General features: G+C 44.1%; 2 protein-coding genes across 2 annotated transcripts in view; one reads left to right on the top strand and one right to left on the bottom strand.

Moving 5' to 3' along the window:
- MTOR (mechanistic target of rapamycin (serine/threonine kinase)) overlaps positions 1–17,372 on the top strand; it is a 140,021-nt gene that overhangs the window by 59,439 nt on the left and 63,210 nt on the right. Inside the window, exons 26-27 of the mRNA XM_012662496.1 lie at positions 664–826; positions 957–1,102. Of these exons, the coding sequence (XP_012517950.1) occupies positions 664–826; positions 957–1,102 (309 nt within the window). The remainder of the gene's footprint in view (positions 1–663; positions 827–956; positions 1,103–17,372) is intronic.
- Positions 5,067–11,275, bottom strand: ANGPTL7 (angiopoietin-like 7). Its single transcript, XM_012662599.1, has 5 exons — positions 10,617–11,275; positions 8,418–8,518; positions 7,638–7,832; positions 6,754–6,952; positions 5,067–6,170 (listed from the first exon to the last, which is right to left on the bottom strand). The coding sequence occupies exons 1-5, from the start codon at positions 10,984–10,986 to the stop codon at positions 6,001–6,003; spliced, it is 1,035 nt and encodes a 344-aa protein (XP_012518053.1). The 5' UTR covers positions 10,987–11,275; the 3' UTR covers positions 5,067–6,000.

Consider the following 17,372-nt stretch of genomic DNA (forward strand, 5'->3'; position numbering starts at 1 on the left):
CCTCCCGAGTAGCTGGGACTACAGGCATGCGCCACCATGCCCGGCTAATTTTTTCTATATATATTTTTTTAGTTGTCCAGATAATTTCTTTCTATTTTTTTAGTAGAGACAGGGTCTCGCTATTGCTTAGGCTGGTCTCGGACTCCTGACCTCGAGCGATCCACCCGCCTCGGCCTCCCAGAGTGCTAGGATTACAGGCGTGAGCCACCGCACCTGGCCTGAAGTCCCCTTTCTGTTCATCCTGTCCAGTAAAGAAAAATGATGCAAAATTGCCAAGAAATATTCCTGTGGAGACTGGTTACTTTGCTCTACTCCCCTCCCTGAGCCCCACACAATCCCCATATATCCCAATATCTATACCTACACTGGAAGATACAGTACTCACTAGCCATGTGTGGTTATTTTGATTTAATTAAAATTAGGTAAAATTTAAGATTTGGTCCCACATTCGCACTTGCCACAGTTCAAGTGCTTAATGACCAGTGACTACCATATTGGACAGGAAAGATATAGACCATTTCCAGCAAGTTCTCTCAGACAGCACTAGTCTGTATAACCAAAACCAGCGATGCCAGAAGCAGATTGATAGGTGTGACTTTGTGGCACCAGCCAGAGACATGAGCGGTGTTTCCAGCATCTTTCTCCACTCCTCTCTGCCTTCAGGGATCTCTTCAATGCTGCATTTGTGTCCTGCTGGTCTGAACTGAATGAAGACCAGCAGGATGAGCTCATCAGAAGCATCGAGTTGGCCCTCACCTCACAAGACATTGCTGAAGTCACACAAACCCTCTTAAACTTGGCTGAATTCATGGAACACAGTGACAAGGTGAGACTTTTTCCCATTCTCCAGATGGAGGCTGACAGGGAAGCAGCTGGTGGGAAGCATCCGTGCAGCCCTCTCTTGTTTGTGTCCCATCTGCCATTTTCCTATGCTGTGGGGTTTTGCTCTCCTCTAGGGCCCCTTGCCTCTGAGAGACGACAATGGCATTGTTCTACTGGGTGAAAGAGCTGCCAAGTGCCGAGCTTATGCCAAAGCACTACACTACAAAGAACTGGAGTTCCAGAAAGGTCCCACCCCTGCCATTCTAGAATCTCTCATCAGGTAGGCCATAAGCCCTTTTTAATTGCTGCCTCCATCCAAAATGACCTCTCTTCTCCCACTGACTGGTGCCACTTCCCTGGAGTCACTTGGAGGCTTCTGGTCTGTGAAATCTGCCTCCAGGTCTGGCCAACACGTTTAAATGACATGTGGTTGCAGATGGCTCTCTCCAGTAGTCTAGTCATAATTGTCATTTCTGTTGACCCTTACCATCTGGGCTTCTGCTGTTTTCTAACCTGTGCTTTCCTGTCCCAGTGAAATTAGTTTAAAAGCAATGCTATGCCACAGCAGCCTAGGAAAGATCGATTTTGTGTCTGGGTTAGATTGCACCCTCTAGGGCTGGAATAGGTTGTGCCAGTTCCCAGGCTTCCAAGGCCACCCAAAGGCAAGGTGGGGTTTTATTGACTAAATCTATTGGTGGCCGAGTCTTCTTCCCCTGGAGTTTTATGAATATCAAAGGCAGAACAAAGTCTGAGATCTGATCATATTTTCCCTGATTTGGTTATGTTCTCTCATAAGACAGTTTTGAATCTTTTGGGTATGAAAAAAATAGGTTATTTAATAAATTTTCTGCTGTTATGAAATGAGCAGCAGCTCCTAGAGAACTGCTTACTTCCCCTAATGATTATCAGAGAATATTAACACTGGGATCTAATTATCTTCATGTAAATGCTAACATATGTGATCATTTTTACTGCAGATAGTGAAATAAAAAGTCTTCCTTTAAACACTTTAAAAAGTGACTCAAAAAGTAGAAATAACTATGCCATCCTGTGAGGCATGCTTCAGTTTCACATTAAGCATAGTCAATGTGAAAACCTGCATTTCTTCCTCCATCTCTGGCTTAGGAATGCAGTCTCACATAGTAACTAACAGAAAATCTGGTAACTGAGTATGAAAACTTCAGTGTCAAATAACTCATTTTGCATATTCATTTTCTTGCTAACCTTTTTCTGTTTGAGACCTATCTAAACCCTGCCTCAGCCCACCCTTGATTTTTCCCCGTATCTGAGACAATTATAGAAACATTAAGGTTTATGCAGATTTATAGTAGAAAGATACAGTCAGAGGCCTGGAAAAGTACTCAAGAAGGTCAGTTAGCTTCTTAAGCAAATGTAATTGAAAGTAAGTCCTCAGAATTCCCTGCAGATTGATTTTGGCTTTTTTTCCAGCGCTATTCATGGGAAAGCCAGTGTGCTCAGCCTCCAGGTTTCCTTGGCTGAGTCAGCTCAGCATGCGGCTCTGCCTCCCTGCAGTTGGTCTCCAGTATCTTCCCATCACCTTTCTTTTTTGTTTCTATTTGCAGCTTTTACTTCTAAGTTTGTAAAACTACCTTTCCTAAGCCCTGTTGTGCTGTTATGCCATCATCTTTACTGAAGAAAGTTTTAAGACACAACCTGAGACAAAGCTGCTATTAAGGAAGTTGCTCACAACACTACCCCCGTCCTATGGGTGAGCCTGGTGGAAACTCCTCCCAGGAGTCCGACCGCTGGTGATTGTACGTCCCTGAGCCACTACTTTGGTCCACTCTTGGGGCGTCACTTTTTGGTCCTTTCTTCACAGTGGCTACTGGAGAGCTCACAGATAAATTCCTGGTCCACCTCCAACAAATTACAGACATTTTACCTGTTTTGACTACTAACCCTCCCCACCGAGCTTTATTTTATTTTTCCTGCTTTTATTTTCCCTTCTCCAATTTGTCTACTTTTTTAGAGCTTATTATACATTTGAGTCAACTGCCTTAAATTCTTTTTGAAACAATCAGGGTAACCCTACGCAAAAATATCTTTGTGCAGCTTTTTTCTATTTTTTGTTTTTGTTTTAAAAAGCCGTGTTTTGCTGACAATATTGTTCTCTTGCTGCTGGTTCAATCTGTCTTCCTACCTATTGACTTTTACCTATGTGCTCCAGGACAAATTAAATCTCATGTGTAATCCCCAAACCAGGGCTGACACTGAAATAGTATAAACTACTCCTATCTCCTCAAAGCTCATGTATCAGTGAATATAATTGTTTCTTAAGGGGACAGAGGATTAAGTGGGTATTTGATTATTAGGAAACATACACATGCAACTGTGGGACTTTTCCTTGGTTAGGCCAGAGCTTTAGGGTAAGGTCAGCTGGCCTGCTTTTGTTTCTCTACCTTAAGTAGAATAGAGGGTCTCATCAAAGCTGGATACTTTCACTGCCCAGCCCTTGACATGGAATCCCCTTTATAAAAGTTTTTCTGGGGCCGGGCGCGGTGGCTCACGCCTGTAATCCTAGCACTCTGGGAAGCCGAGGCGGGTGGATTGCTCAAGGTCAGGAGTTCGAGACCAGCCTGACCAAGAGCAAGACCCCGTCTCTACTAAAAAATAGAAAGAAATGATCTGGACAACTAAAAAAAATATGTGTATATAGAAAAAATTAGCCGGGCATGGTAGCACATGCCTGTAGTCCCAGCTACTCAGGAGGCTGAGGCAGTAGGATCGCCTGAGCCCAGGAGTTTGAGGTTGCTGTGAGCTAGGCTGATGCCACGGCACTCACTCTAGCCAGGGCAACAGAGTAAGACTCTGTCTCAAAAAAAAAAAAAAAAAGTTTTTCTGATTGAAACATCTGCAAAATTAAAAATCAAAACGGGGCCCAGTGCTCCCTAGGTGGACATGCAGCACTAACAACTGCCTGTCAGGCTGATTTGTCCTTTTTTTTTCTTTCTTTTTCTTTTTTTTAAAAGAAGCAGGTCTCACTATGTTGCTCAGGCTGGTCTCGAACTCCTGGCCTCAAGCAGTCCTCCAACCTTGGCCTCCCCAGTAGCTGGGACTACAGGCACAAGCCACTGCACCGGATTTGTCCATGTCTTTGGCATGGCACTCTTCTTTTTGGTACCTCTTTTTCTCACATATCATAAAGGATCTGGTCAGAACAAAACTTTCTTCACCTTCAAGAGCAACACTGAGGTCTCCTTTTGGTTCCTGGTGGTTCTGTCCTCTTTCAGGTCAGAGACCGTGCTATGCTCTCCTATCTGAATCCTCGGTATCTATCCGTCGTCACCCTACACCCGTACAGGTGCTTCAGAAATGTAGGTACTGTCAGAATCAGCTTCCCTGCAGGTGAAGTGGTTGGGGATGTTCTGTGCATTCTTTGACAACGGCTCTCCCTTTTCCCTCTGCCCCCTCTCTGAGGAGTTTCTTCCAAAAATATGAAGGAAACCACAGAAGTGGACTTAAAAGCCTCACTTTTTTTTAGTTGTGTGGTATACAGGAGATGAGATAGGAAATTATTAGCTGCTTTTGCCATAGGCATCTTCCTCTTTTTCACTCCTTTTAAGCCCCCGATATTTTTATCTTCTTTTTCCTAGCAGTATGGTGCTGAGCATCTCGGATGCTCCTGCCTGCTTGAGGAAGTTTCTATTTGAATGTCTGTCCCAGGAGAAGCCCTGAAGTCCCATGAGTAGCCCTAAACTACTCCAGTGTAGTTCTTCACACTTTACTTCTTTGAAAATCTCTGAGGTTCTTATTTTTAAGGTAAAGTAAGTTCCTAGCAATCAGAGTACTGTAGGTACAATAGAAATACTAAGTGTAATGGCTTGCTTTGCACTGACTGGCTCAGGGGGATGGTTCTTTTTGGAAAAGAAAATGACTTCCTAAAGGTCAAAATTACTTGACACCCATTATGGTTGAAGATATTTTTCCTCTCTATGTGTTTAAGTAGAAAGTAGGAGAGTGTTTGCAGAGTATTTTGAAACCAAGTAGTGGCAGTGGCCTCCGTGGGGGTTGGTTGGGAGGTCCAGGATCTGATCTCTTCCCAGTGGCTGCTGCCCTTTTTGACCCTCATCTGTTCCGTTTTGGTTTCCGGCTTCTCCCTTGGTTTCCCCAAATACTGAAACACTCAGAGTCTCTTTCTTATTGCTTACTCTCCGATTTGTCACTTTAACTTTTTACTGTGTTCTAAATGGTGATGGTAAGAACTAAAAAAGAAACTACTCAAGTTTTGAAAGTGTTTATTGTAGAAAGAAAAGAAACTTTGAACATTTAAAACAAAACCATAATATTTTATTTTTACAAAGCAAGATGCTTATGTACAGCATGAATTATTAACCAGAGTGCCATCTACCTTCATTTTTCAACCATTTTTTATAGACAAGATAAAAAAGGAAGCTCCTTGAGCTTGTTTCTTACAAAGTAAATAAAAATAGATATATCTGTATTGACTGTGAATATTTTAAGGCATTTTTGTGCAGGTGTCCATGAGGGACTCTGCCCACCCCCAGTGGGTGCCTTCCAGCGCTGCAGCTGATTGGGGCGAACAGGGGAGGTGCAAAGAGTCCAACTACAAGGCCCAGTGCCCTGGAGTTTCCTTCAAGCAAGTCCAGCCTGGGTCAGCTCACCTCCAGCCGAACAGTTTTTGTGTTTTAAAAGAAATGTGTAGACTAAAGATAATTTCACTGGATTTAAAAATAGAATATCCCTCATCCACCACCCTCTTTTGTTCCTTTCTCTAACACTCTAGGCCTCTCCTTGAGAATAAAAAGAATATCGTTCTTTTTAGCGAATCTATTTGTTTTTTGCCCTCACCTAAGCCTTAGAGAAAATGGATAAAACAATCTCACAATTATTTTTTTTTTCAAAGACAAATCATGTGGAAAAGCCAGCCTATTGCTATATCAGGATCATGGGCAGAGAGAGCCTACTCAGTCCAGCCCCCTGAGGCAGGACCCATTGTGTTTAAATGTTTCATCCCATTTACTGTAACATCGTGGTACATGTGATTTTACTGTGCTGCTCAGAGACTTACTCTTTCATTGGAGATGACGGGCCATTTCCCATCCCTACCCTTTCTAACACTGTCTTCCTCTCCTTCTCTGCCCTTGCACAGTCTCATCTGTCTGCATTTCTGGAGGCCTGCTCCACAGCAGCCTCCTTTTAGGGCTTGAAGTCTTCCGGGCGGATTTTCATCTCCACCCGTTTGAGGGAGTAGGTAGATCCATGCCAGCCGTACCAGGTGATGCCGTCCAGGTGCTTGTTGTGCTCGCCCATGCGGTAGAACACTCCGTTGAGGTTGGAATCTGTGCAGCAGTTGTACCAGTATCCACCTAGCACAAGAAATAGATTGGTGCTAGTAAGCTGAGTACGTCCTCCCCTTGGAAATAGATGGTAAAGTAACCCAGAAGTCAGGGATTCGTAATGTTGTTGCTTTTTTTTGTTGAGACAGAGTCTCACTCTGTTGCCCGGGCTAGAGTGCCGTGGCATCAGCGTAGCTCACAGCAACCTCAAACTCCTGGACTCAAGCGATCCTACTGCCTCAGCCTCCCGAGTAGCTGGGACTACAGGCATGAACCACCATGCCTAGCTAATTTTTTCTATATATTTTTAGTTGTCCGGCCAATTTCCTTCTATTTTTAGTAGAGACGGGGTCTCGCTCTTGTTCAGGCTGATCTCGAACTCCTGATCTCGAGCGATCCTCTCGCCTCGGTCTCCGGGAATGCTGGGATTACAGGCGTGAGCCACCGCGCCCGGCCTAATGTTGTTTTTTTGAACAGCAGGTAAACAGAGCCAGTATCAAAAAGAATACCAAAGCCAGATACCAACTGTACAGTTATAAATTCACTCTTTCTTCTCAAGTGGGATTGTGGGCTTATACCTGAACTTCTCTTTCCCTGTCTCCCCAAATCTCACCTTTGCGGAGCTGTGCACACTTGTCCAAGCAGTTGTCATTGTCCTTGTCCTTGGTGCTGAAGGCTGTATTGTTATGATAGAAAAGGGCGTCATTCCCCACGTTGCCACTGTAGTTCCCCAGGAAGAGGCGATAGCTGTTTAATTCATTGCCCAGAACAAAGTGGCTGTACTCAGCGTAGCGCATGTTGCCCTCCCAGTCCTGTTGGGGAGCAACAGAGCCTTAGAGAAACTGCACCAAGGTTTCACTTCATTCCCTCCCTGTACCTCTTCTCTCTCTATAGCCCTGTGGCCAAACGTCTTTTCATAGGCGTGAATATAATAAGACTTGATTACTCGTTTACCTCTAGTATACCATACTAACCTGGGAATCAGAAAACAAGGGTGCTAGCTCAGACTTCTGTCCTGATTCACCATATGGCCCTGATTAGTCTCTCTTCCTGTATCCCTGAAGGGATAGGGATCTATAAGGTATAGATATGTGTTTTTGCTGAATCCCACTCAGAGATGTCATAAGAGTAATGTGAAGATGTAGTGAGAACTTTAAGACCTCCGACAATGATCAGCAACCAGTATCAATAAGGTGAGCACCTAAAGGACATCATGCACCAGGCCAGAGCAAAGACAGTGGTATTTTGGCCCAGCTGACTGTTGATTTGCTCAGCTCTGGCCCGGATCTGGCCGCCTCCTGTGCCACCTGCAGCCCTACTTTTGTGAAAAATAGAAAAAAACCTATTTTTCCTCTACTGTACTACAACCTGCAAGAAAACCATCGTAATAAATACATAGATCTATAGTGAATCATAACAAGAACAGCACCCCCAGAGTTGTGCACAGCCATGTGTGGTGTCCTGGTCCAGTCCTGGAGCCCCAGGCCTCATGCTCACCTCCATCTCCACGCGTAGCCGGGTTGGCTGTCTGGAGAGCCGGTGGATGTGTTCGTTCCCCAGCCAGAAGTCCCCACGGATGCTGCCAAAGCCTTGCTTGTACTGCTTCCAGTCCCGGTAGAAGGAAACGAGACCACTCTTTCGTCTCTGAATGATGGTCCAGCCTCCGCCTGAAGTCTCCATGTCACAGAACACCTGGAGCAGAGGGGGGCTCTGGTCAGGGACACACAGGGGCAGGAGGCAGGAATATGAGGGCAGGCTTCCCAGCCTGTTTGCTGTCCCCACAGAGCCAGCGGTGTGTGCACTCCCTCAGTCACACTGGCTCACTACAGCAACAATGCTGCCCCCATGTTGGTGAGCTGAGGCAGGGTGGCAGTTTGCTGAGAAAGAATAATCCAAATTGGGGCTGGAAATGAGTACATATACAGCTTAAAGGGAAAAATCTCGATACTTTCGATATGCCTCCTTCGTGTTCTCTCTTTTCTCCTCCCCCAAAGAAGAGAATTAAACTAGTTAATGTGGTTATAATATAAGACTTACCTAACCTATGTTAGCAGGCTTGTTGTTTGGTTGATAATGATTTGAAGAGGCTAAACAGATGCTTGGATTTTGAGGAGGGAAGACACAAATTGAATCTGTTTCCAAAGCTTTCTGGTATTTGGTGTGTTTGCTTCTGTTTTGAGTTTCCCTTTTAGACTGTGAATGGCCCCGTTGTTGCCATCTCTCTGGGGGGGTGGAGAACAGGTGGTAGGACATGGGCAGTGGCTAAAATGACCTTACCTCTAGCTCAGGGCTGCCCAGGAAGTCATCAGGAGGAAGCTTGTACACCCCAGAGATGCGGTAGTTCTTCTGGTAGAGGGAAGAGCAGTCATAGATGGCGTCTGCAAAAGGAGCAAACTGTGGGGTGAGCATCTGGCTCTGTGGCCAGCAGAGCGTTCCTGTTCCATCTGAATTGAATGTTTAAAAACTGAGACTTCATTTCTACCATGAGATCCCCATGGTGTTAGTTACCCAGCAGGGTCTGGATTTGGGAGAGGTGGACATCAAGAAATCAAGAGGGAGCGTGTTTTAAATCCACTGGTGGTGAAGCAGAGGGACGGGGAAGCAGCGCAACATTCAAACAGGTGGTTTCAGGGTTGACTCCAAGATAAATTATCCTGCGAGGATTCTAGGCCATGCATTCTAGAAGTGTTACAATGTGTGAGGGCTACATACAGATACTCTGGTTGAATAGATTCAGACTTCTTAGACAGCCACCTCTATTACAAGGTAAGTCATGAGTATCTCATAGAGTCTGGTTTTGTTGTTTTCTGGTTGGTTTGTTTTCGTTGTTTTTCAGAGGTAGTGGCCATTGCCTACTGGGACCCTAATTAAGGGATATAGAGTTCACAGTCTTATCTTTCCCCCCTCAATCTAACAATGCTAAATCCTCAAATGAAAACAAAAACACCTGAGGAACCCTTTGAGACTCTCCCCTGGAAGTCTTAGTAAAACAAGGAGCTGAGAGCATCAGATAGGCAGATTTTCACTCTGGGGCTGATTTAAATGTTTCCTTGGCTGCCCTTGGGGCCCTGCTTTATGCAGGGTTTTGTCTCCTTGTTCTAAATATGAAAGGGTGCTGTGGAAGAGACACCCTTTTCTGATAGGATTCAGAGTGGGGCCTTTACTGTCTAAGAGAGGCTTCCTGCCCTCCATGGCTTGGGATGCTTTTCTTAGTGAACACTGCTCTGGGACCCTTAAAGAGCACAAAGATGGCAGATGGTAACACTGCCACCATGGAAGTTGCCTTGGTTCCCTCGCAGAGCATTTTGGGGGAGGGAAAATGGGGTACACGTGCCTTTGCCAGCAGAGATCTTCACTTCCTGTTACTGGTGAAAGCATCAACTTACTGCTTTCTTCAAGGGACTATCTACTTATAGAATATAAAGGTGACCCACACCTGGTCATAGAGAAGAAAAATAAGGAATGATGTCTGGGCAAGAAGAGTAAGAGCCCATCAGGAGAGCTGCCCTTGACCCCCAAGAAACTCCCTGCTGGGGGGTAAGAAAGCTCTGTGTTTGGATGAGCAGGAAGTGGCATGGTCAGATTCCTCTGTCTGGCCTGGCCTTCCGCATGTCTGGTTTCATCTCACAGAACAAATCAGGACTCACTTGTCTGGAAAATGGCCTGAGAATACCTTTCTAATCCCGAACTGAGGGTCAGGAAGTCCATGCTTAGAAAGTAGTTTATACACATTGGTTTAGATAACAATTTTCAAGCTTAGTTTCATGTTAATATTTCTTTTTTATTTGAACTGAAGGTAACCAGCTCATTAGCGGCTAATCATGTCTTTGTTTTTGACTTGGTTTATATTGGGACCAACAGGTTTTATATCAGTAAGAAATGACATCTCTATGGGATATGTTCCTTACAACTAGTATTTTCCTGATAATTTCAGAAATCCAAATTTATCTCTAAACAATAAATTTACAGTGGCCCATCTGAGCCAAGCTAACCAGAAACTAAAAGTTATTTTGCAAAAGAAAACATTAAATGCATCTTATTTTTGGCCTATTAAAAGTCCATATTTCAGTATTGCATTTACTTATTTCTTGTATTGTGGAGAATTCTGAGACCATGGGAAAAAATAGAAATACCAGAATTGAGGAACTTTGAGGAACCTGTTCTTTCCTGAACACAAAGGGATTCCTCAAGTGGCTGTGGGCAGTGTTTCTACACTTAATTCTGAGCCAGTGGGAAGAGTTATGTTCTTAATTTTCTGGAACATTATATGAATTAAAGAGACCTGCGAAGGTACTAGGTAAATTTATAGAAAATTAGAAATCAAAAGAAATACTTCATGAGCCTTTACTAAAGGAAAAGTATATCCCAAAAGAACCCCCAGTAATGGTTCTGATAATCAGATCATCTAAAAGCAGTGCTATAGATGGGGAGACACTCACTGTCTGATGGGGGAGGTGGTAAGTACGTTCTCCTTACCTGCTGAGGTCTGAGTGACGGTCTGCGCTGCCTGCAGCTGCATGATGTCAATCTGGTTGTTGATTTCGGAGTACTTGCTCTCAGCGTCTGTGAGCCGCGACTCCATACGCTTGGTGTTGCTCTCCAGTTCCATCACCTGCATGACCACGCTGACCCAGTCCCGCTCCTGCTTCTTGCTCAGTTCACTCAGCAGACTGCTCAGGTTGGCGACTTGGGCCTTGAGCTCCTTCACCTCCTCACAGCAGGCGGCCACTTTGAGCTGTGCAGGTGTCTTACGCTTAGGGGGCTTCTGCAGCCACACTGGGTGGCTGACAAAGGCCACGATGAAAATGCAGAGCCAGGTCACAGCTGAGAGAGTCTTTTTCAGCATTTTTGTAGGCGTGGGTGAGGAGGGATCTTCCTTCAGGGGAATCTGGATATGCCCAGCTAAGGTCTGCAACGCTGCAGCAAACTCTGACCTTACACTTTCACTCTGATGGTCTCACCACTTTGTTGTTTTCTTTCTTTCCTTGCTCTTTCTTAGCCTTTCTCAAAGGTTGAGTTTCTGAAAGTGGAGCTTAATGGATATCCTATAGTTTTCCTTCCCAAGCCTGAATGCTCTACAAGTCAGCATCTTAAATATTGTTTGCTGCCTGCACCTCCACCCCTACCATGGCCGCACAGGGCTTTAGCCCCTCCCAGCTCATCTGGGAGGGTCAGGTGCCTGTTGGGTGAAGTCAGCGTAAACTTAGGCCAGAGGAGGGGAGGAGGGAGATGGGCGAGTCTTTCTTTCCTTGCCTGCACAGTCTCTGGGCTGAGACAAGAGGGCTGTGAATTTGTGTGTTTCCAGTTTTGCCTGTTAGATTATGCCCCTGCCAGCCACAAGCTCAGCTCTATCAGCAAGCAGGGCAGGGTCAGAGGAATTTCCAAATTCCATTCTGAAGGTTACATAACCATGGAGTGAGGGTAAGGTAGGTGAAAGAGATGGGGCTAAGACTCTGTACTCACCCGGGGAGGCCTGTTAATGTGATCCGTGCTGCTTATACGAGGATCTGGTATATTTTGGCACCCTGCTGAATGTGCTTTTAGCTAGGCTGGTTATTCCTTCCTCTGTCACCATTCAGTGTTTTACAGAATCCTTACTCAACCTGGATCTGACTATCTCACTTTGAAATTTTCCAACTTAGAGAAGTTCTAGAACTAGTAGAATAGAGTAAATCTCTTAGGAAGTCAAAAAAGACTTTGTAGTTTATATCCACAGGGTTTGCACAGTTGTCTTTCTTTTTACATACCTTCTCCTTCACCAAAGAGAGGGCCAATATTAGCATCTCACATTTGTTATTTTGCAAGGAAATGTTGGAAGATTACAGCAGACATGAAAACTCAGCAGTGCCAGGCATGGTTCTGGGACTGGTCACCCACACTTCTGTCAGTTTTTAGGCAGAACAAAGAACAGGCTCATCCTTGGCCAACGGTTGCACACTTGGAAAATATATTAAAATATAAAGAAAAGAATCCCTATCACCTAATAAATCTATATCTAGAGTCCCATTTCCTTCTTTCTTTACAGTATGGTTTGCAATTTGAAATTATTCTCCATCTATATATGACTTTGTATCTGAACAACATAAATATTGCAATTTTTTCACGTACTATATATGTTGAGGAACACTGCTCTTTTCAAAACAAATGTAAAAATCATGGAATTTCAGCAAATATCCTTAAAACAAGCTTTTCACTAAGAATGTATACAAAGGTCCCTCTGTCTTTAAACAGTAACTCTGTCTTTGGAACATGCAATTGCTGATTCGATATTATGGAGCCACTAAAGCAGTCACTTGTACGGTGGCTATTTGGTGCATGTCCTTCCCACACAAGCTTGACTCCTGACAGCTCTCCTTCCAGGCCGTAATCCCCCAGAGCTCTTTTCCAGTCAGGGCTTCTAGCTCCTCAGAAAGTAATTTCTGTTCAGGCAGCTGGAGTTACCAAACATTTTTTTTTCTCTAAATCGAAAATCAGTAGGGGATCAGGTGGATTATAGTTTATTTTCTCAAATCTCTAGTCTCCTTTGCCTACTAAGGGGTGAGGATGTTGCTGACACCCCACAGCAACTTGTTATTCTGCTCAAAAGATTCTGTTTAGAATTGGCGCTGTCTGCCAGTCCCTGCTCTCTTTTTGCAAATATCTAGCCCAGTTTGGCACCACAGCCTTAGCTCCATGGAGTTCATTTCACCGAGAACCTGGCCCAATTGTTAGCATCCTACAAGGCCTGGTAAACTGCATGGAGATCTTCAAGGTAATCTCCTGGGCATGAAATGACACTGAACTTAAACCACGTGCCACAGAAGTGCTCTGCACCATGAAATCATATACAGCATGCCGTGTGACCCTGCTGCCTTGGGACTCGCGTGCAGCAGTGCGGGAGAGAAAGCATAAAGGAACAGCGGAGCTCTGTACAGTCCCAGCCAGCTTTTGTTTATTCTTCCCAATAACCACTTCTCTCTCACCCAAACAGGAAAATGTTACAAATCGATTTTCCTATCTGGGCAAAAAATGAATCAGTCATTCGTATTTGCATTCCATGTTGCAATCCCTTTTAGCAAAGGTTGGAGGGGATTCATAAGTTTGAATCAGAAGCATCTAGCTTTTAGTATGAATGCCTGGTCTCTGACATTTCTTTTTTGGAAACTTGTTTCTAACATAAGGCATAACTTGGAGACAGAAGCTTTTCTTTGAAGATTTTCTTAAATTGCCAAAGCTGCCCAAATGTCAATAATCCCCCCCAATTTAAAATAAAATAGCTAATTAAGGATATTTTCCATGCCAGAAGATTATCTGTTTTCCAAAATATCTACAATCCTGTGATGTCCTAGATTCTGAATTTCTTAAAGAAGGAAAAGTGAGCCCTTGTTTTGAGCATAGCTAAGTTAGTAGAGAAAACCATGGAGAATGTGGAGGACTGAAATGACTTGCTCTCCTATGAGGTTTTAATCCAGTGATCATAAAAATGAGAATTCACTGAGAAAGTATGGAAAACCTGGATTGGATACCATTCAGTTTTTCCTTTTCTCCATTTTGCTAGTGGTGAGAGAGGGCTAGCTTGGTGTTCCTGAGAAAAATTTTTATGAAAATAAAGCTTACGCTCTTAATGGGAAAAAAACATTGAGCTTTTATTCAGCCTGGAAGTTCTCAGGGTTGTACTGCCTCAGGCTGGCACCAAGGACTGGACACATGAGAGCAGCCCGAGGGTCATAGAGCCAGGGAGGGCCTGGGGTGGTCTTTCTATCTACACACGTAGGAGTGGCAGGTCTCATTGTCTTGAAAATGTCCCTGTTGGCCAGACTGCTCCTCCTTTTCTAATGTATTCCCAATTCTGCCTGCCCTTCAGCCATCACTTCGAAAGCTGGCAAGAGAAAAGCTGTACCCTCAGCGCCAGACGCTCAGCTTTGGAATTCATACATCTCAGGAGAAGCTGCCTTGTTAGTTTAATTGTGTACTTCATAAGAGTATTTTACTCCTTCTGAAGTCTTTACATGAGTCCCAGCCTGCCAATACAGAGAGCCATTGAATGACCTTTCTGTCACTCGCCCCACGCCTGTCTCGGCTGAAAGGCCAAGTCCATCACAGAGGTATTTTCATCCTGTGATTTCTGCCAAAGAATGTGTCATGGGCCTATTAGAAATCATTTCTCTCAGGCCTCCTCTTAGAGCCCATTATTTAATTATAGCACATAGGAAAAAAAGTCTCTGATTTCTCTCAGGACTTTGCAGCAAATACCTGCTGTGTTAGCCCCCATTCAAGTTGCAGAATCTGGTGATAATGCTGACCCAGTGTCTTACAGTCTACTTGGAGAGACGGACATCTGAACTCTAGATGAGGGGCACATCCTGAGACTCTAGGATGAGGGGCACAAAGGACAGGAGGGCCCAACCCAGGTGATACTCTGGAGGGTCTCCCAAGGGAAGTGATACCCAGTTTTTAAAGAAAAAGGAGGAAGTGGCCAAGAATGGGAGAGGACATGCTGGGCAAAGGCGCAGCAATGTGAAAGACCTTGGCCTAGTAGCAGAAGGTAAGTAGTCAAGTGTGGCCTGAGGGTCAAGGAGAGAGGAGTGGTGGCAGGAGCTGAAGCCGGAGAGGTGGAGGGGGAGCCATCGGAGACCTCATGATCCCAGGTGAGGGGTGTAACTGATCCTCTGCAGACATGTGGCTGGGGAAGGGAACCAAGAGGATTTTCTCTCTCGTTGCTTTGTTTTTCAGAGTCTCACCAGGAAAGTGGCTTTGCGTAATTGCCAAACAAGATTTTTAAATGGAAATGGGTGATTTTGAGCATGACAATTTCTTAAAATTGTAATATATTCATGTTAAATATCCTGATGGGGCGGGGCGCGGTGGCTCACGCCTGTAATCCTAGCACTCTGGGAGGCCCAGGCAGGCGGATCGTTTGAGCTCAGGAGTTTGAGACCAGCCTGAGCAAGAGTGAGACCCCGTCTCACTAAAATATAGAAAAAATTAGCCAGGCGACTAAAAATAGACACAAAAAATTAGCTGGGCATGGTGGCATGCCTATAGTCCCAACTACTCAGAGGGCTGAGGCAGGAGAATCCCTTGAGCCCAGGAGTCTGAGCTTGCAGTGAGCTAGGCTGATGCCATGGCACTCTAACCTGGGCAACAGAGTAAGATTCTGTCTCAAAAAAAAAAAAAAAAAGGTAGGGGTGGAGGGGGAAGGTAGCCCAATTAAAAGATTGGCAAAAGACGTGAACAAGCACTTAGTTCACAAAAGAGTATATCCAAAAGACCTATAAACACACAAAAAGCTACCCCATCTCGTTAGTCATTATGGAAATTCAAAGTAAAACCATAATAAAATGGCTCTACACACCAACCAGAAGGGCTGATATGGAAAACTAAAAATACCAAATGTTGACAGAGATGTGGAGCAATTGGGGTTTTCATATCCTACTGATGTAAATTGGTAAAGCCACTTTGATGAACAATTTGTCAGTATCTTATAAAGCTATAACCCAGCAATTCTACTGCTAGGTATTTACCAATGGAAATGTGAGCACATGTGCTCCAAAAGATATAGACAAGAATGTTTTTGGTACCACGACTCATAATAGCCAAACCCTGGAAATAATCCAAAAAACAGTCCATCAACAGTAAGATAAATGGTGATGTATTCATAGAGCAAAATACCATTCAGCAATAGAAAAAAAAAACTGCTGGGACGTGCAACAACATGGGAGGATGCATCTCACAAACGTAATGTTGAGTGCTTATGTAAAGGTCAGAAACCGACTAAACTAATCAATTGCATTAGACGTCAGAGTGCTGGTTATCTCCGGGGAAGAGGAGGGGAGGAGTGCTTGAGAAGGGGTTTCTGGGCGGTTGGCAGGGTGTTGTGTTCTGTTTCTTGGTCTGGGTATACTTACAAAGTTGTCTTCACATTATGATAATTCATTAAGGTGTACAATTAGGTGTATATTTTCCTATATATGTTATATTCAAATTAGGAATTTTGTTTAAAAAATAGATGATGCATGTAAAACACTTGAACTAGTGTCTGACACATAGTTAATGTCCAGCAAATACTATAGTAAGTATTGTTTGGTATGCAATTATCATCTCATCTGAAAAGTCTTTCCTGACTACCCGAATCTAAAACAAGTCCCCCATGTTTTCTCTGAGCACTCTCTGTTGTCTTCTACAGCACTTATTTCCGTTTGATCTTTTTTTGTGTATCTACTTCCCTGACCTGTAAGCTATGTCAAAGCAGAGACCTTGTCTGTCTTATTTACCACAGTAACTCTGACATCTAGCACTTGGCACAAAGCCTAAGACAAAAGAGATACTTAATTGGAACCTGTTGAATGAAAGAATGAATTCCAAACAGAAGTGTCTCTTCCCACTAAATATCTATTATGGAGACTTATAGGCTGTCTCTGTGGACATTTCTAGTATTTTATCATAGTAAGGTCTTCACTGTAGGCATCACATTCTCTCCTATTTTAAGTCCATTTTTCTTCTTTAGATCTTAGTCATAGTGTCAGAGAAAGTGAGAACTGGAAGGGTTGAGGTCCTTTGTTTCAACCTTCTTTTTTTAATCAGTAAATTGAGGTAGCATCCTTACTGTATAATCACTTCATATCCCACCAGTCTGTGTCTCACTCCTCTTTCCTTACTTATGAAGATCAGTGAGGACCACAGAGCATTTGGGGTCGGATTTTATCCCACTCTTGTTTATTCCGAAAGCCTGTGTAGATGGCACATCTTATTACTTCAGCCTGCATTGGCCTGGGGGGCCTCCTGCAGCAGCTAAGACTGAAGACAGAATGAAGAAAGGAACATGCCCCCATTAAAACAGCCTTATTTCTGGACAGCTGTACTCCCCATATTTTACCCAGGAGCCTAAGAAATCTTGTCTGTCCCCAAAGGGTAATCAAATGTCCATTACATTGTAATTTCAAAAAATCACTCTTACCTGGAGACCAGACCTTGTCCAGGGTTACAGGACAAGATCACAGGTCCATACCCCAAGCTGCCCTGTGAATTACAGAGCTTCTCTTCAGGCTAGACTGCCTCCACCCTGACTTAGGCACCACAAGCTGGAAAACAGGCCTGTCATTCTTTAAGAATGTTAGAAGATTTGTGCCAGTTGTGCCTGAGCAACCAATTAATGGCAAGGGTGACTGGGTTTTACAATCTACAGGCAAGGGGCTAGATGGGCAAACAGAACTCACTCCATGTCTTAATTCCAAACACATGTTTCCAAGGTGT

This window comes from Propithecus coquereli, unplaced genomic scaffold (assembly GCF_000956105.1).
Source record: "Propithecus coquereli isolate 6110/MARCELLA unplaced genomic scaffold, Pcoq_1.0 Scaffold77, whole genome shotgun sequence".
Lineage (NCBI taxonomy): Eukaryota > Metazoa > Chordata > Mammalia > Primates > Indriidae > Propithecus > Propithecus coquereli.